The 19277-nt window shown below is 38.5% G+C and overlaps 3 protein-coding genes and 1 long non-coding RNA gene across 4 annotated transcripts; 2 read left to right on the top strand and 2 right to left on the bottom strand.

Moving 5' to 3' along the window:
- Window positions 1–120: 120 nt before the first annotated feature.
- On the bottom strand, window positions 121–4209 carry LOC103469239 (hydroxyacylglutathione hydrolase-like protein). The gene is made up of 8 exons (XM_008416805.3): window positions 3818–4209; window positions 3505–3569; window positions 2890–3007; window positions 2701–2809; window positions 2458–2561; window positions 2008–2109; window positions 1552–1631; window positions 121–1342 (listed from the first exon to the last, which is right to left on the bottom strand). The coding sequence occupies exons 1-8, from the start codon at window positions 3920–3922 to the stop codon at window positions 1153–1155; spliced, it is 873 nt and encodes a 290-aa protein (XP_008415027.3). The 5' UTR covers window positions 3923–4209; the 3' UTR covers window positions 121–1152.
- Window positions 4210–5158: 949 nt separating this feature from the next.
- On the bottom strand, window positions 5159–9349 carry LOC103469241 (hydroxyacylglutathione hydrolase, mitochondrial). The gene is made up of 9 exons (XM_008416807.3): window positions 9175–9349; window positions 8637–8821; window positions 7404–7468; window positions 7152–7269; window positions 6950–7058; window positions 6753–6856; window positions 6237–6338; window positions 6040–6119; window positions 5159–5916 (listed from the first exon to the last, which is right to left on the bottom strand). Exons 1-9 carry the CDS (start codon window positions 9239–9241, stop codon window positions 5817–5819), a joined length of 930 nt encoding a protein of 309 aa, XP_008415029.2. The 5' UTR covers window positions 9242–9349; the 3' UTR covers window positions 5159–5816.
- Window positions 8762–15708, top strand: LOC145552544 (uncharacterized). Its single transcript, XR_014088623.1, has 3 exons — window positions 8762–8849; window positions 9541–9621; window positions 14977–15708. It is a non-coding gene; the product is annotated as an uncharacterized LOC145552544 (long non-coding RNA).
- fahd1 (fumarylacetoacetate hydrolase domain containing 1) lies at window positions 10199–11526 on the top strand. The gene has a single exon (XM_008416806.3). The coding sequence runs from the start codon at window positions 10476–10478 to the stop codon at window positions 11130–11132; it is 657 nt and encodes a 218-aa protein (XP_008415028.1). The 5' UTR covers window positions 10199–10475; the 3' UTR covers window positions 11133–11526.
- Window positions 15709–19277: the final 3569 nt, after the last annotated feature.

The raw sequence follows: 19277 nt of genomic DNA, 5'->3' as shown, positions 1-19277 counted from the left end.
TGTACTCAGCTTATTGTGTAGGTTTGCTCAAGTCTGATTTTGAGCAAGAGTGACCTATATCTTATTCCTGATACAGGAATTAGATAAAGGTCTTATTAGAAAGAAAGAATTAGGAAAGTATATCCCTCTTTTTTTTATTTTTCCAGATTGAAACAACTTTGAGATCACATTTCTTCAATCAGTCTTTGTTCATTTTATTCAAGTATGGCATGTTTAGCTGCAGGTAAAACAAAAAAAAACTATTCACAATGACTACTTCTGCAGCTTAAAAAATACTTTTTTTTGAGTACTTTTAACTTGACAATTTTGGCCCCACATGGATAAAGTTTGGACACCTTGGAAAACAGTATTCTCACACAACAAAGCTAGTGTTGTTTGTGCCGTCCACATTTGGAAACATCTGAATTCAGATAAATTCACATTTAGAGGCCCTACTGTAAATTGCTGCACAATAATTATATTTATCTGTGATTTACTGCTAAAGTTAATGGAGTTTTCTGTATTTTATCCATGTACAAAAATGTGAATGGCCAATATAATATTTACTGTAACTCTCGTGATCAACATTCTATGTTTTTAGAAGCAATAGGAATTTTTTATTTGCATTAACTAAAAGCAATCTGGACTGTTTTAAATATTTCCATCAAAATACTATGAACCGATGTCATAGAGCATAAATCTCATCGGCCCATGCTGACTTTACAGTAAATATTCTATTGCCTTGTGACATTTTCGCTTTTTAATATTTGCATGTAATTTTGGTTGCATTAAATTTCACTCTAATGTCAGGACTTTTCTACCAATAAAATGTTCTGCATAATTAAATCAGAACTAGTATTTGGGCTTCTGAAAATTTCCTAAAAAACATTTACAGAAATAACTCATCCTGTACATTTAGGCATTTACTCCACATTCAAACTTTACATTTATTAGTGTTGCTATGGATGGACGGATCTGACCACAGATTACGAGCCATAGAAGCAAACAGGGATTTATAGAACAGGGTCGAGCTAATTAGCACAGTTCTGCGTCCCAACCTTGTGTTAAACGTGCAAAAATGCTGATTTATAACAAAAATATAATCCCACTAATATCTCTTAATTTAAGAGAGACAGCTGCAGCGCTGCCACGGTCTTTAGCGTGATACAACATTCAGTCACCGTCTTTGATCGCTGGACTTAAACGGTCCTTAGAGCTCATGAGCAGACCCCACTGCAAGGCCAACATGGCTTGAGGCGGAAGTCTCTCCTTGGGCTTCTTGAATTTATCCATTTCCTTTCTCAGGACTCTCATCACCTCTACAGGCTCCATCTTCCCAGTAAACTTCTGCACTGCTTTCTCCCTGCAATAATAATAATAATAATAATAATAGAAAAATTAGGACAGATTAAAAACACAGAAACTGAACATTCCAGCTCATATTCTTTTTATATTAAAAGCTAAAGCAATTTTAAGAAATGTTTCTAAATAATTTCATTTAAAAATTACTCATCCAGGCATACCTCTCGTGTTCCATTGAACACTGTATATGAGCTAAACATAAAAACTCACGAGAGGCGGAGAAAAGGATTGTAATCAAACTCCTCCTGCAGTGTGGATGGTACAGTGGGTTTGTCGTCATCATCTCTCGCCTAGCAATGGAGAGCAAAGCATCCATATGGAAGAAATAAATACAAAAAGATTCAATTATGCGCAGAGCATGTAACACTATTACTATGTCTTAGATTATTAACAAATGACTCAATCTAATTTATACTAAGCAGTACTTTAACAACTACGAGGAAATAAACACGAGAATATACGAGTATTGTTGATTGAAATGTCTTACTGATCATAAAGTCAATTAAATGATTCAGTCGACCTATGAATGAGGCATAGTTTTTCTAAACACAAGCAATTTTTTATTTTTTTTTACCAAAAATGTTGTAAAAATTTATCTGAATTGACGTAAAGTATAAAATTATAAACAATATTATCATTCAACATTTTTTGATGCTTTTTACTCACCCTGGCCCAGCTCAGCATCTCTTTAACCTTCTCGTTCTCTGGCTCCACCAGCAGCGCAAACTTTAGGTTCTTGATTGTGTTCTCGTGTCCACAGAACACTTTCTGTTTTAAAAAATAGATATATTTTAAACAGATTCTTGGAGAGGTTTCTTTTGGTGCACCAAGAATTCAACACACTGCCTGTTGGGCATGAAAGTTTCCCCGACTGATTTGAGCATATTAGGAAAAATGTTTGTGGTTAAAGGAGAATATCCGACACACCGCCGGTTTTGGCAACAATGGAGCTTCCCACATTACTTCCTGCCAGAAGTAACTAAAAGGATTTCAACAAGCAGCTGAAACCACCCATGATCACTATGCCAATAAACAGTGACAGTGTGCCAATCGTAATTTGGTGCGAAAATGGCCTAAAATTAAGTAGTTGGATTTTTTTTTGTTTGACTAACTCACTGTTTCTTGAGGTAGGGAAGCGATCACTTTGGTGAGGTTGTGGTGCATCTGTTCTGCTGTGCCCTCCAAAAACCTCCCACATCCACCAATAAACAACGTGTCTCCTGAAAGCCAAAAGAGAGAATTAGACGACAGAGGTCTATGGTGCCCCAAACAAAACCAGCTAGCGGAGGCATAATTTCTTAACGCAAGAAATGAGAGATTCAACTGGTTATTCAGCCCTTTACGTGAGCAGACAAAGACCTGTGAACACAGCGGGCGCGTCTGTGCATTCATCCTCCCAGATGTAGTAGCACATGTCACCAGAGGTGTGGCAAGGAGTGAACAGGCACTTCACATTGATAGAGTTAAACTGCAAATGGAGAAAATATCGTCATAAACTGCAACCCTGACTGGTAAATGTTTTTAGTGTCAAGGATTACATCCGTTTACCTTCAGTTCCTGAGAGTCTGTGACTTTATCTGTGAGCCCTTTGATTCGATCATCCGCCCCATAAACCTTGAGGCTAGGAACCTCATTCACCAGAGCCTCATTTCCACGAGCGTGATCCCTGCAACCACAAACAAAAACAAAGAAAAACAGTTCAGTCGAACAAATACGATGCAGTTACCAATATTAGGATATACTGAGGTTAAAAAGTTATGGCTTCAAATCTGCTGACATTTTCCATCATACTGTTTCTAGGGAATGACAGAAAAGTTCTTTTCACAAGATACCGCAGGCAGCGGTAAGTGACTGGTGTGAACTAGACTGGAGAGTAACATCTGTGCATGAGCACTGTCAGAAAGCAACTATGTCTATACTACACTTCTAAGAAGTACACATTTACAAATATTTCTGAATATTGTACCTACACTACAAGCACCACTAACTACTCTTAATAAGATAATGTAGGTATGTAACTACAGCTAATACGCTCATCAAATTTTATGTGATTAGCTATGGCTCATAGCTAATCACACTTGAATAGAATAGGATAATTTGTCGAATTAAAATGATAACCGACTGAATACGTGTAGTTTGTTTGGACCCATATGCTAATCTTACCAGTGATAATGCGTTGTGAGAACAGCAATGAGAAACAAGCCTTCTCTTTTGACAATTTCCAGCAGCTGTCAAAAAATAAATAAATAAAAACCAGTTAGCCATTACGTTAAAGAAACACTAATAAAATGATTTTTTTTAAATGCAGTATAATAGTTTTGTTATAGTTGGCTTTTACTTTTTTTATTTATTTATTTTTAAATATGTCACTTCAATGTGTTCCTATGGATACAATTTTCTCAGTTAAAAATTGAATAAAATTTTTGTAAAAGTGCCATTATTTTATCTTCCACCGTGAATCCCTTTCACGTCTCACCCGGTGAGGTACAGCGGGGTCCACGGCTATGGCCTGCTTGCTCTGCTCCTCTATCACCAGGTACATGTAGTTGTCCTCCAGGATGGAGATCACCTTCACCTTCATGGCTCTCACGCGCGCATGCACGCACCCTGGCACGCGACGCTTCCACAAACCACAGCACACACCTCCTGTAATATCTGTGCTAATTGGTTATAAACCAATCCACACTCTATACCACACTTTATAAACCCAGCTAGGTTATTAACTATGTTAAACGCTTTCTGCAGCTTGTTTGACAATAATTTCATCAAAACGCATCGACTAACAAAAGGCAAAGTTATTAAAGCTCAGTTTTGCATTCAGACCAGGAAGTTATCATGACCTAATAAAGCCATTGCGTCAAACGTCATTACGCAGACATTTTAATCGAGTCAGACAAATCCAACCGTTAAGAGGAATATATAACTTGGTAAAAAAATCACAGAAATATTCACTGCATATCAGCTTGAATTATTGCTGAGTGTTTATTTTGGGCTTTAATAATTAGTATAATTTCTATTCACATGATGTCAGTCAGAGCTTAAGGCTGTATGAGGCCCAAATCATAATCAGCTACCTCAGCTTAACAAAAATTGATGAAAAATAAATGCATAAAAAAAAAATAACATCTATGTTTTTACAAATGGGAAGATCAGCCGCACAACATATCTTAGTAATTTAACTTGGAATTAGGTATGCATTGCTTTATTCACATTTAATTTACAAGTTTATCAAATTATGTGTAATAAAATAGAATCACCTGCCCTGTGACAGACTGGCGACCTGTCCAGGGTGAACCCTGCCTCTCGCCCGGAACGTTAGGTGAAGATAGGCACCAGCACCCCTCCCGACCCCACTAAGGGACAAGGGTGTAAGAAAATGGATGGATGGATGGAAAATAGAATCACACAGGTAAACACCCACTGGGATTTATTTAGTACTAGGTCTCAATTTTAAATTGACAAAAAACAAAACAAAATAAACATTTATGCTCTCGGAATCAGTTAGTATATTTAACCCTCCTTTTATGTTGTTGGTCAAATTTACCTGTTTTAAAGTTATATTTTTTTTAAACAGTTGAAGGTATTTTTTTTTTTGCATGAAACGTTTTCTATCTGTCTTAATAGACACAGTCTACATATAAATTGAAAATGGTTCATTTTACACATTTGACCCCAAAAATGTCCAATTCTATTTGTTTCCTTGCAACTATGAGACATATTTCATCACACACATACATGCACACACACACACAAGACACCAAAGAAGTACCTTGTCTCATAAAAAAAGATTTCTGACACATCAAAAAACATCCTTCCATTGACTTTCTTCTAACAGATGTCTTTTATTGCTTTTTCCAAAGAACATCATGCGGTGCTCTTTTTAGATTGCTTTACAAACATCCAGGATAGCTAATCAGCAATGCTGACAACACCAACCACTCTTAATAAAATGAGAAATTAAGTATAAGTTCTGCTGCATTTCACTCAAATGAGGCTTTAAGCAAATGTAGAACCAACACAAAGGCAATCAGAGTAAAACTATATTGCTCTTAAATGAGATTATTATTTCATATGAAATCCACTTACAGAAACCATGTACACATATGGCTGATTGTTCCTTACACGGCTCCGTTTCATGAAGTGGGAAAATTTAAACACTGAATGAAAAATGTTAGTACATCAATATATTAATATATTTTTAAGCATTTACAAATTACAAAAAATTCATCTCTTAAAGCCATATATTCTTTAAACCAGTCCCATCACCATCAGCCAAACAAACCTCATAAAACAGGATGAGAACATCTAGTTATTTCACACATCTGAGTCTATGGCGGTATAACTTGGTACATTCAGCAAGGGGTAAATGTAGTGGATCTATTTTAAATGGTGTTGAGGTTGAGTTGTAGTTACTCTTTAAAATAATGTAGAACTTGCAGTGCTTTAAGGGGTTAAAAACAGGAACACCCTGGACGTCACTCCTTCGGGACGCGGAAGTTGTCTTTTTCTTTCCGAAGGCTTCTCATGGTTTCAATGGGATTGGTCTGCTTCACATGGTCTTGAACAGATTTCTCTCTAAAACAAAACATCAAAATGAATGAGAGTGAGTTTGAAAAAAACAAACCAAAAAAAAACTATTTAGTTTTAAATAAACTCCAATCCTCTAATTGAACAAGTGCTCAGTCAGGCTGCACATACTTCACTCTCATAAAGGGATTAAATGTAAATTCATCTGCCAAGGTGGACGGGATAGTTGGCTCTCCATCGCTGCACTTCTCCTGGAGAAAAAAGAAACAAAGAAAGCAAACACACAAGAAGCTCTTAATCTTTACAAAGATTTAGATTTTTTTTTTTTTTAGAAATCTGATTGAAGCGATGGCACAAAATTCCAGTACCTTTGCCCATTCAAGCTTCTTCTGAATGACTTCATTAAGCGGTTCAACATGGCGTGCAAATTTCAGATTGCTGACCGTGTACTCATGGCCACAATAAACACGCTGTAAAGAAAAACAGAAGTTAGGTTCCTCCTGTGATAACAACTAGAAACTATCAGGTTATGTTGCAAACACACAAAAAAATAACAGATTATGATATTTTATTGCCTCAATTATTCTACTTTTGAAGATTCTATGGGGGAAAAAAAAAATCAGCAAATTTATGTTTTAAAATACAACAGTGCGCAATTATGTATATACATGATGTATATACATGATAATTGCAAAAAACAGATGGGATCCGTTTTTCAGATTCAGATTTGTTTTTGTAATTACAATTTCTAACATAAACTTTTAAAAGTAGCGCATTATTTTTTATTTTAGTTCCACAGTTTTGAACAACTACTTTGCGTCAGGTTATCATATAAAATCCCAAGTAAATACACAAATATTTGATTCACATGGTGCTACATTTACCGTTTCGGGAGGAAGACGTCCCAGGATTTCTATCAAGGCTTTGTACATCTGCTCTGCCGTACCCTCGAAGAATTTACCACAGCCGGCCACAAACAATGTGTCACCTGCATGTAGAAAGAAACCCCAAAAAACAAGAGAGATGCAACTTACATTGCATTTAAACAGAACATGTGATAAGGGTCATAGCATTTGCAAACCTGTGAAAACAGCAGGTGGCTCAGAGCTGCTTTCTTTAGTCACATAGTAACAGATGTGGCCGGTTGTGTGGCAGGGCGTGAACAGGCATTTCACACTGAGTGATCCAAGCTTTAAAAAAAATAAAAAATAAAAGGTGAGCTTACCGGGCGGAGTTTACTGTAGTATTATAATAATAAGGAAAGAACAATGCTGCACTCTTACCTTGAAGGTGTTCGAGTGGGAAACTTTCTTCGTTATCGCATCAACTCTGTCATCTCCTCCGTAGACCTTCAGCCCTGGCATCAGCTTCACCATCTTCTCATTTCCACCTGCGTGATCCCTACAAGAGCAGAAGAAGAGGCGCGCTGCAGGTATAAAAGATGTATGGATGGATAAAGCCTGAATCGTGCAAGGCCGGTACATGTTTGCATCTGGGTTAAAGTTGTTAATGCTAAACGTCATTACGAAGCATACCAGTGGTGATGGGTGGTCAGAACGGTTGTGAGTTTAACGCCGTGCTTTCTGACAGCTTCCACAACCTGATGAATGGCAGAAAAAGAACTGATGTTATGTTAGAGAGCAAGGCTATGTTAGTGGCGCAAAAACGGCTGGTGAGAGCTAAAATGGGATTCATTCGTGCTGTGAATCAAGCAAGGAGAAACTGATGGTGGAGGCTTTGCGTGTCAGGTCGAGTCACCTGGTGTGAAGAAGATTTTAAGGAATTTGTGTCAATAGAGCCTTGAATGTCTTCAAAAGCACTGAGAATACGAGGTCTTTACATTATACACTGCATAGACCGGGAATGACCATCTCCAGTCCTAAATATCCAGCATCCCCCTTGTTTAACACATTTAAATGAAAAACAAACAAAAAAGGAAAATAAGAGACTGAGAATATAAAATTCATACTATATGAATGGTCTATTAACAGGCCTCTTCAAAATGTAATAACACACTGAGGTTATTCAGTCCTTAATGCAGTAGTGTTTAAGCAAAGACACATAAAAAAAAACAACAACAAAAAAAACAGAGTTGAACACCCTCGGCCAAGAAAAACAAAATCTTACTTATTTATCATCTACCAATTTCTACTGCCTCATCTGCTGTAGGGTGGAGGAGGGCTGGGTCTAGAGTCTGTCTGTGTTGTCATAGGGTGAGAGGTGGAGAACGTCACAGGATAAACAGAAAGACACAAGGCAAACAACCATGCACACTTGCTTCTTAAGTTAATCTAAAACTAGGTACTAAATCAACATATCTGCAGCTGGTGGTCAGCGTGATTAATGGTTCTCCAAGTTATCTGAAGTTCAAACTTTCTCTTTGGACTTTGGATGCTTTTCCATTCATTTTCTGTTCATTCTTTTGTCCTCCCCCCCACCCCCCAAAAAAAGTGTTCCAATGTCAAATTTAAAATGCTTTTTGAAGCAGATGTGTTAATATCAATGAGTCTGCAGTTGCTGTTTTTACTCCAATCACTTGACTGACTGAGTCATCCTCTCAAAATCCCTTCATTTTCGCAAGATGCAGAAATTTCCATCTCATGTTTGAGTCACCACGAGAGAAGTTCTCGAGTTCCAACAGAAATCTACCAATACAGGAATAAAGTGATTTTCAAAGAAAAGGTTTGCAAAACCAACATAAAACCAGCTTATGCTGCTATACAAAAACTTTTACCTATGGCATTTCATTTACCATCACAAGTACAGACCTTTATTGGCTCCACTGGATCAACAATGGCAGCTTCTTTTGACTCTTCATCGATCAGCAGATACATGTAGTTGTCACTGAGCGCTGGCAGAAGTTCGACCCTCATGTTGGCTTGTTGGACCAGGTGGGATTTCCTCACCGTGCTGTGAAGGAGAGCGGCTGTCTGGGCTTTCACTTCCACAGGTGCTTCAAGGAAGGACACAAACACTCTGAGGTTCACTTTATACCTATTATTACTGTGACCGCAGTTTGCTCATTAAAACGTGTTTTATGCTATTAAAAGTAAAAGCATACGGACGGCGTGTTGACGACCCTAAAATTAAACGTTAGCTTTTTTTCAGTTAACATCAGTTACAACTTTATTATACCCGGTTTTGTAAATAAGTATTGTAACAACAATAATACAGAGACAGGCCAGCTGTGTTCACTCGCATCACTGGAGACACAAACGTAAACACATCACCAACATATAATAAGTACGCGACATCGAACTTAATCAGGCTAACATGTTAGCCAACTGTGAAACATTTCGGACATACCAAACTTTAACGCTGTAGCTGCTCCTATCAGAGTGCAGGCACTCCCCACAAGTGACTTGATTAACATTACAGATACTGCAATCTTATCACGGCTGAACTAACCAGAAAAGTTTGGTTTTGGTTCAGTTCCGCCTTCTTATCAACGCCATCCTCGCTAGACATTACCAATCAAATCTTGAAGGTATTTCGTCTAAATAATGATAATTAGTCAGTAAGGACGCATTTGATCAACACTTGCAGTTTATTTTGTTTACGTGATAAACATTTATGTGACAAACATTTATGTGATAAACAGATCAAATGTGAAAATTAATGGTTTCAATCTCAAGTTTTATTTATGTATAGGTTTCCTCTGGCTTGCCGTAGGTTGATTATCAAGTTCTTTGGCATAGATACAGGCGTGTTAGACGCTGCGTAATCTCCTGGTTGAGACGTCGCCGCCATATTGTGAGTGTCAGAGTTAACTCAATAAGTCCTAAACTTATGTTTTTATTATTAGATAATATTTGTGTCAGTGTGCTTGTTTTTGTTATATTCGGTTGAATTTGTTCATTTTCATTTCATTGCATCTTTTTTATTTTTTATTTTATTTTATCTTATTTATTTATTTATTTATTTATTTATTTATTCTAATCACCTTAAAATTGTTTGTAAATGTATTATAACCCAAAATAACCCTATATGGATAAAAGGGGGGGTAGAAAGTGATGTAGATATAGATGAATAGACAGGGAAAAAAACGATTCACAAATATATAAATTGACTGATGCACAGAGAAGAATAGATGTGTGGAGAAATGGATGGATAGTATATTTTCAGAAACAAATTATTTTGATTTCCAGATAGTGTGCATATATTATTGAATTTGGGCTGCATGGTTTAACAGCTAGTATCGCTGTCTTGCAATAAGAAGATTTTGGGTTCAAGTCCTGGCCTGTTCTCTATATTCCCTTGGGATAATATGGTCCTCTTAGTCCATATACGTGTGTGTGTGTGTGTGTGTGTGTGTGTGTGTGTGTGTGTTGACCTCCAATGTACTTTCCAGTGTGTCCCCAACCTTGCACAGACATAGATAACAGATGGGAGAATTATTGAATTTACTGAAATTCTTTCTTTCAAAGGCAAACATGCCACTCGTAATATGGCGGACGTGCTGAAGCATCGTCTGTTCGGGTAAACGAGGCCAGAGCGGCATCTCATTCCTCTATGTCTATGGCTTTATTTAAGGTCGGTCAAAGTTTCCAATGCTGACCTGCTCGTAACGCCACAAACTACATTCACTAAGCTAAAGTTTGCCCACGATGGCAGCGCGGAATATTTCTCGGTTCTGGGAATGGGGACGGAAGATAATTTGCGTGGGGAGAAACTACGCAGACCACGCAAAAGAGCTTAAAAACGCCATTCCTACAGAGCCTGTCCTGTTCCTGAAACCGCCATCTGCATATGTGAGAGAGGGCTCCCCCATCCTGGTGCCTCTGTACAGCAGCAACCTGCACCACGAGGTGGAGTTAGGGGTGGTCATCGGCAAAGGGGGTACAGCCATTCCCCAGTCCGCCGCCATGGAGCACGTAGCGGGGTACGCGCTGTGCTTGGACATGACAGCCCGGGACATCCAGGACGAGTGTAAGTCCAAGGGTCTTCCCTGGACCCTGGCCAAGGCCTTCAACACCTCCTGCCCTGTCAGCGACTTCATCCCCAAAGATCGCATCCCCGACCCGGGGAACGTGAAGCTCTGGCTGAAGGTGAACGACCAGCTTCGGCAGACCGGCTGCACCTCGCAGATGATCTTCTCGGTCCCCTATCTGATCAGCTACATCAGCGAATTCATCAGCCTGGAAGAGGGGGATCTCATCCTGACCGGGACCCCTAAAGGGGTCTCCGCCGTGCAGGAGCACGATGAGCTGCAGGCTGGCATCGAGGACGTAGTTGCTATGAATTTCAAAGTGGAGAGACACTAGGATGAAGAAATGCGCAAACTGACTGAGAGAAACCAGCAGATGGCAGCACTGAGCCACAAACTATGATTATTTTTCCCTAATCGGGATTTGATTGATTTATAGATTGCTGCGTGATCAGGGTAATCTAAGCCTGACTCTTATTATCTTCTATTATTTTGTATTGTTAGCTGAACTCAAATCTGCGTCATGGATATAAAAATCTTTTAATGGACGACGTATCAGCAGAGATTTAAAAATGTTGACAAACACGTTGATAACGTGCTTTAAAGATTACATATCTGAAATTTAACTATATGTAAAATTCATATATTATTTACACGTGATTCGTTTTCTGATTCTAGGATAGTTTTTTTTTTTAATCATTAAAAAAAACGTTGATTTTTGTGGCATGAAATTATTTGAGGCATTCCTTTAAGTCACTTCAATACATTTCCATTCCTCCAACTAATTTGATGCTAAATTTCTAGAAAATATAAAATGTGCTCGTTTTTACGTAGCTAAAATTAATTAAAACTGACACTCTGTCCAGCTTTCTACTCCTACAATCAGACAAAGATTTTAAGAGAAGTGACAAAATTCACCTTCATAGCGACAAAACTGTGGCTAAAGATGTTAGTAAAGTATGGACTTTCTCCAGACTTCATTCCTACAGTACATGTGTAGTGAGAGCAGAGGCTCTGAGGTGCCAAGCTGCTGCCAAAACCCATGAAGGATTATAGGATGGATAAAGTAGTGGGCCAAAATCCCTGATGTGTGCAAACCTGGTGACCAACTATAAAAACATCTCTCTGCTTCGCTTGCCAATGAAAGAAAAAAAATTCTCAAAGCCAAGTGCTAACCCATGTTTTGTTGGGAATCAATCACCCTCTTTCACTCAGTGGCATGCAAATCAATTTGAACTTCTACGAAATGTGCTTCTTTTTTTTTTCAGATCTTCGGTTAATTCGCTCTCTGTTTTTAAGTAAATGCTTTTTTTGTTTGTTTGTTTGTTTGTTTCTTTGCAAGTGAGCCAACTTACAAAATCCAACCCTCACTGCATTTCCAGAAATGTATGTTTGGCTTTCAGCTTCATTTGTGTAAAATAGCTGTATCAGTAAAGGAATTTTTTTTTTTTTTTAAGGACACATTGTAGGAAATTACCCCTTTTATATAGTTTTTACTATATTCTGGATTTGCTGAGATCAATTTTCCTGCAACGGCTGGATTAAATCACACTCAGTCCTCTGCTCAAAGTGAGAAAAACAATGCCAACACGTAACAAATTACCAGCAACGCCTCAGTGCTTAAATAGCAATATCGATGTGTGCCTCTAACATAACATAACCACATTGTTGAGAGGTGCCTTTTAACAGCTTTCCCAGGTTCGGGCGCTGTTCTCCCACGGGCTTCTCTCTTTTCAACATCAAACAAAGTCTCCATCAACCTGTCCCAGGCTCCTTTGCTGTAACCCGAGTCAGAAAACATCATCATGCCTCACCTGTAGGGCATGTTGTCTGGAAGACTCACCTACCCCGGTCGTCGGGGAACACATGTGTCCGTCATTCCAACATTTATCAGAAAATTTAATAAGAGCTGGGAGCTGGGAAGCATATCCACAGACCAGTTTCCCCCACCGCCACCACAGAGTAAGAGTGGAGCTTTGTGTCACTTATGTTCACAGCAGATGTTGTCTTTTATGAGATATGAATCATACGACTCCTCTCCTTTTGTGTGACTGGAGGTATTACCTTCTCCCGGCTATTAACAAAGGCTTCAAAGCCATGAGCCCGGCTCTGATTTAACGCTCACCACATTAACCGGGGATGTTGTCATCAAGCCCCGGCCCAAAAAGGTATATTTGACTCTTCTGAGGGCAGCCTGGATTACACGGAGACCACAGGTTGGTTTCCGATCTCACACAAGCCAACGGTGACGTCAGCCTGGAGAAAGCAGAGCCAAACCGTGGCGCTGCCAGGGGAATGAAGACATTAGAGGACGTTTTCACGCACCTGTCAGCGTAGCTTTGGTACCGTGTCCCATGCATGAGTTGTTGTTGAGGGTCAAACAATCCCAAGACAGGATTTTAACAGAGGTATTAAAAAAAATAAATAAATGAAAGTATTATTTCAATACCTGAAAAATTATACCTTCCATAAAAACTACGGTGAATAAAATTAATATTATTAAAAATAAAGAAAAAACGAAATAAATATTCATATGAAGAAACAAAATATAGATATAGTACCATGAAAATGAATAAATATTAATATAAATACAATCCATAAATATTATGAATCAGTGACGTGCGGAGCCTCACCTGTCATCGTGGAAAAATAATATATAATAATAAAATCATTTATAAAGATATTTCACCCTGTGGTTTGTACTATACAGTACCTATTTTTCATTTAATTTAACAAAATCTGATATAATTTTTTCTTTAAAATCGCTGAATTTTCGCATTTTCCAATTCAAATGGTTAGAAGCGAAGCCGGTGAGGCAGCAGCGAGCTGAGCCTCACTTGGGATTGCGCAACCTCTCTCTAACTGCACCGGTCTCTCTATGAGAGCATGCTCCTCCTGTCTGTACGTCGCCAATAAAATGGCTAAAAACATTTAATGTATGAACAGATTTTCCATAATTTAGCTTATGTATTTAATGTACTGTGTTTTTATTGTCACCAACTGTGTGTGTAACGTGTTTTGTGTGCTGAGGAGGAGCGATCAGAAACAACAGAGAACAGATAGGAGGTGAGGCAGGCAGTTCTCGTGCCTCATCGCTGGGGGCGCTCATGATCCCAGACATTATGACTCCACAACTGCAGAGTAAGAGACGGTAAAGCGAGCTAGCCATACAGTAGCTGCGCTGATACAGAGAGCGAGAAAGACGTGGTTTTGAGTTGTACTTTAACGGTTTCTCCCTTTGCTGTTAAGCACAGCACGAAATTAATAATATCTACATGTCTAAGTTTGATTGAGATAACGGAATTATTCTGCAGCGGCGGCGCGGCTAAGCATCGCACGTTAAAGAATAGTCTTTTTGCCCTCCAGCATTGTACGCATGCGCGAAATTTCCTTATGTAAACAATAACATGCAGGGGTCTAGATTTGTAAATCCACACACAGGTATATGGACTAAGAGGACCATATTATCCCAAGAGAATATAGAGAACAGGCCAGGACTTGAACCCAATTGCAAGGTGTTTAAGTCGGTTCCTCACCAGCTATGAACCTCACCGCACGTCGCTGTTATGAATATAAATAAACTTATGGCTGACAACTATATGTAAATATAAAACAGTAAATATATAAATATTCCTATAAGTAAATTAAAATATCTGAAGTAAAAAAAAATCTAAGCGAAAGTTAAAGAGGATTTAACGACACATGACTACTATATAGTTATTAACAATGTAACTCTTAAACCGTTTCACTTCCCTACAATAAATCATAAATAGAGCAATATATCGGAACATTATCTGAAATTATCTGAAACAGGCATGTTGTGCATTTTATTTACAATATAAGACGGGGCGTCCCCAGAATCAGAGCCAATCATTAAGAAGCAGATTTTAGGTTTTATGCCCCAATAATCTGGATCAAACTTCCAGAAAACAGCAAAGTGCTGAAACACTGAGTCCAAACACACGTCTGTTTAGAGTCGCCTTTGATTAATAATAAATGGAACATGGATTTATTCTCCTCAAAAGTAAAATGTTCCATTATTCGTCTAATATAAGCTCAAAAACCCTGACAAAGACGCATAACTCAATGTCATTTTGACAAAATTCCATGTTACCTTATGTGAACTTAAATGATTAAAATAAATCCATTAATGACACTTGACACTGTCCATTCTTTTGCAGAAGAAGGCTTCACCCCCCACTGGAAGAAAAAATCAAAGTGCTTTGCTGTCTGGCAGTTTGCATCTTGTCTGTCTGCATTTTCGGAATGGCAATTTGTGATGCCTGGCTTTGCGTGCTGCTCCAAATGCCACCAGACGGGTCTGTGGTGTGGCTATTCTGAGGACACAACCACCAACACTCAGAAGTTTAGGAGGCTCTGAGTCAGAGAGGACATGGAACATCACAGGGAATCACGCTCACAGGGTTAGCAAATTGGCTTAATTTGTTATTTTGCAGACACGCAGAAGGGCTATCTTGCATGTCAGGACTGTAAATGTGTTATTGCAGCACGTTAACCACATGCCCACTGTTTTCTTCTAATGTATCCTGAAATTTTGACAGGCTGTAACTGATATTCATGCATAATTACCATGCTTTGCAAAAAAAAAAAGAAAGAAAGAAAGAAAAATATATCCACATCCTTTGAAATTTTTCACACTGCATCATTCCACAAACATTTAAAAACCCCTGGTTGGAAATTAGAACCACTGTTCACTATTACAACTTCATGTCTGCTAACCTATGTCACTACCTCCTTCAAACATCTGAAGACTTACAGTTTTTGCCTGTTGATCCAGTTTATGTTGTGCCTCGCAGAAGTATTCATACCCCTTTGAACTTTTTCTTTCCTTTTCATGTTACAGCAGTAAACTTTAATGTGTTTTAGTGTCAGTAAAAACACTGAAAACTGTGTTTTGCCTTCACATTCAGCCTCTGTGAGTCAGTACTTTGAGTAACCACATTCTTGCAGCCACATGTCTTTCAGAAGAGATTGACCCATCCTTCCCTTTTAAACAGCTCAGGCTCAGGGTGATTAGATGGAGAGCGTTAGTAAACATGAGTTTTCAGGTCTTACCACTGATTCTTGGTTGGATTTATGTTCGGGCTCTGACTTGATCGCACACGATTTAAGCCATTCCATTTTAGCGCTCGTTGTTTGGGGTTTGTTGTCCTGCTTTTGCTGCTGTTAAGACGTTTTCCTCCAGTATTGTCCCACATTCAGCTCCATCTTCCCCTGAACTCTGACTTCCCACAAAAAATAAAAAATAAATTAATAAATCAGCTCCGGTTGCTAGAATTTTACCGTATTTGGTATCTATCCATCTATTTTCTGTACACCCTTGTCCCTAGTGGGGTCAGGAAGGGTCCTGGTACCTATCTCCAGCAAATATTCTGGATGAGAGGCAGGGTACAGCCTGGACAGGTCGCCAGGGCAACACAGAGACAGACAGGATGAACAACCACACACACACACCTAGGGAGAATTTGGAGAGACCAATTTACCTGTGGGAGAAAGCTGGAGTACCCGGATAGAACCCACCATGTACATGGAGAACATGCAAACTTCCCGCAGAAAGACCCTGGGCCGGGAATCGAACCCAGGACCTTCTTGCTGTAAGGCAACAGTGACGTTTTTTTTTTCCTTTATAGTGTGTACTCTTTGATCCTAATGATGCTGCCGGTTCAGTACTGTTCACCAACAAACCCCAGAGGCAAAAAGCTGAATTTCTTCAGATCAAATTGCACAAAGAAAGACTTCATTCATTAATTAGGTGACTTCTAAAGATGATCAATTTGATTATTTTGAGGTATTAGTGGAAAGGGGGCGGGGTTATATTAGTATGCCACACTTTTTAGTCTGTTGGTCAAAATCCAAAATAAAACACACTGATGAACATTTTTAAAAAGTGTAAGAAGCAGGACTAGTTTTGAAAGCTGATGAAGTTATTTCACTAGTCTTTAATTGCCGTGGTTCACAAATGAGGACTTTGACAAATAAAAAAATAAAAAAAACGTATGCATTAAACACTGGTGCATAACTTTTTTGATTTAGTTAACAGAGATGCAGGTGAGTTATTTTAGGGGAACATGTTATGGTTTTATTGGCTAAATATGAGGCACTTTATTTTGCTCAAATGTGGCCGCAGCCAAATGAAAATGGAGGACCTTCCAAAAGCATTTCCACAGATTTTTATTTTTAGTGTGAAAGCTTTCCCTCTACTTGGCAGCAGCGTCTCCATTCATACCTCGTAAACTGACTGGAAGCATGTCTGTGAATTTTCATCCTCCATCTTTTCCTAATCAGGGCCCCCAGAAGCAGACAAGAGTTGGCACTTTAAAAACTAAAAAAAAACTGTGGAGGTCTTTCCAGAAGCATGTGTGTCCAGAAAAACAATTTTATGAAACGCTGCAATAAAATTCCCTAAGCCCATATTTGAGTTCCTGTTTTCGCTGAACTGCTGTGACCAAAAATCTTTCCAGCTCGAGTCGCTCTCTCGTCAAATAAAGTTGGAGTCCCAGGATTTAACAAGATAGCAGTGGTCCCCGATCGTGAAGAAGAAACTAAATCCTAATAGGTCTTACTAAATAAAAGGAGATTATGATGTGCTTTTCTTTCTTGGAAACTTAATATTTTATTCCTACTTTTAAACTTAATGCGTTTTATTTCTCTGGTTGGCTTTGTAATGCTTCTTTTTTTTTTTTTTTTACCCGTTTTATTCAATTTCCTGGGTCCATAGCTGGATGAGTAGTAGGGTTTAGAAACCCTTCTGAGCTATGAAATTATAACGGATTTATGGGAATCACCCTGATGTTACCGTATTTTCAAAAAGATAAAAAGAAGAGACAGAGAGAGAGAGAGAGAGAGAGACGAACAAAAAAATTTAGAGCAGTGATGGAGCTGCTTGTGGAGAAGGATAGAGTGACTTCATGTAAAAATAAAGGTAAGATTGCATGAAATTGATTTAAGCTTCAAGCAGTTAGGGTCAAAATTGAATTCTAAATTGGATTATGTATTTGTACATGTGACTCAATAAACCATATGAATGGGGTTGCCACTGCCCCAACACCCACTGACTACATGACAAAGGCAACACATCAGACTCATTATTTTCTTACCCAACCACTCAAGCTGCCCACTGACATCATAGCGCTCTGAGCAGTGAGCCATATTGCCTCTATCACAGCAGGCCACTACTTGCCTGTCCTTCAACTCAGCTGAATTTCTCACATAATTAAAAGTGTTTAGTGAAAGCTGTAGATTATCCTAAGTGCCACGATGTTGTGCTGATTTAGGGAAAGCTTACTTCTGGGGATTACCCTTTAAGGACATTAATGTATTTTCCAGATGGCAAAACGAGTGTATCTGTTCATGCCGGCTGCTGGGCTGGCACAGAACAGCTCTATCAGCACGCTGCGTAATTACTACAGAGCAGCAAAACACTTCAAGAGGGACGTTAGAGTTGGATATTTAAAGTTTTAGTGTGGGTCTTTAAAAACTAAAGCCAGGAATAGCAACAAAACAGAAATCCTGACTGAAATGTACAGAGGCAGGAGGTGCTGAGCGTGTGACTTGTGCGTTTTTATGAAACTCATAAATAAAACATGTCATTTCATTTGCAACCCAGACATTTCCACACAACAAAAGCTCAATCTTAATCACTTAAAAGTCTTTTTTTCTTCTTCTTCTTTTGTTTTGTTCAATCAAAAGCATGGGGTAGGTTTAGTTTTTCCACTGGGCTCCTGTCCCTGGTTGTTTCACCAGCGAAGATGCTTGTTCCTTCTTAAACCTTACAGGCCACTACATCTCGAATGAAAAGAGCTCTGTTGTTAATTCTGAGCCCACAAAGAAAGAAGCAGGGGTTTCTGTGTGAGCTCACATCTTCTGCAATTAAAGGCCACAACACACACAGGCCTTAAACTGTACATGTGGCCTCCATTGTGGGGGGAATGAAGAGGACCATGTGATTTCTTTTTAATGATGCCACAGTTAAAGTTAAGAAATCAATCTGGAACGGAGCAAAATTACACCGTATATAAAACATTAAGTACCTGTTGAATATTTAGCACGCTGGTTTTGCTAAAAACGAATAAATGCAGAACGACGATGATGTAGTGCTGTTAAAAGAGGGAGAGATGTATTCAAACCGCAATGCCTTTCTCATTATTCAGCAGGAAAAAAAAAAACTTTAATTGCATTTTAAAAAGTCACACCCTTATAATTGTTAACCAGTTTTTGGTATATTTTCACAGGTATATATATTTTTTTAACAGTTCATGCTGTTTGAGAGGAGTGGCTGAAAGGCCTTTGCCATCACCTATAAGCTTTAACTCTCTTTACAAATTTTCTCTCAGATTCAAGTGGGGACTGTGGTTGTCTCAATTTACAACATGTTTAATTCTTGTTAACAAACAAAACACGTTGTAACAAATGTGGCTAAAGTTACTTTTTTTGGAAAGTAATTTTTAGCACAAAATTTTTT

Source organism: Poecilia reticulata, chromosome 8 (assembly GCF_904066995.2).
Source record: "Poecilia reticulata chromosome 8, P_reticulata-male-v2, whole genome shotgun sequence".
Lineage (NCBI taxonomy): Eukaryota > Metazoa > Chordata > Actinopteri > Cyprinodontiformes > Poeciliidae > Poecilia > Poecilia reticulata.
The sequence above is the reverse complement of the archived record's forward strand: the minus strand, read 5'-3'. Positions and strand labels throughout refer to the sequence as shown.

What these genes read in the sequence shown, in the direction of transcription:
- LOC103469239 (XM_008416805.3), bottom strand. Translation starts at nt 3,922, where the DNA reads ATGAAGGTGAAGGTGATCTCCATCCTGGAGGACAACTACATGTACCTG. An exon ending in CGCGCCCGCTGTGTTCACAG is followed by an intron (nt 2,562 to 2,700) that starts GTCTTTGTCTGC and finishes TTTGGCTTTCAG; the next exon opens with GAGACACGTTGTTTATTGGT. An exon ending in AATCCTTTTCTCCGCCTCTC is followed by an intron (nt 1,343 to 1,551) that starts GTGAGTTTTTAT and finishes TTATTATTGCAG; the next exon opens with GGAGAAAGCAGTGCAGAAGT.
- LOC103469241 (XM_008416807.3), bottom strand. Translation starts at nt 9,241, where the DNA reads ATGTTAATCAAGTCACTTGTGGGGAGTGCCTGCACTCTGATAGGAGCA. An exon ending in AGCTACAGCGTTAAAGTTTG is followed by an intron (nt 8,822 to 9,174) that starts GTATGTCCGAAA and finishes CCTTCCTTGAAG; the next exon opens with CACCTGTGGAAGTGAAAGCC. An exon ending in CCCACTCGAACACCTTCAAG is followed by an intron (nt 7,059 to 7,151) that starts GTAAGAGTGCAG and finishes TTTTTTTTAAAG; the next exon opens with CTTGGATCACTCAGTGTGAA.
- fahd1 (XM_008416806.3), top strand. Translation starts at nt 10,476, where the DNA reads ATGGCAGCGCGGAATATTTCTCGGTTCTGGGAATGGGGACGGAAGATA.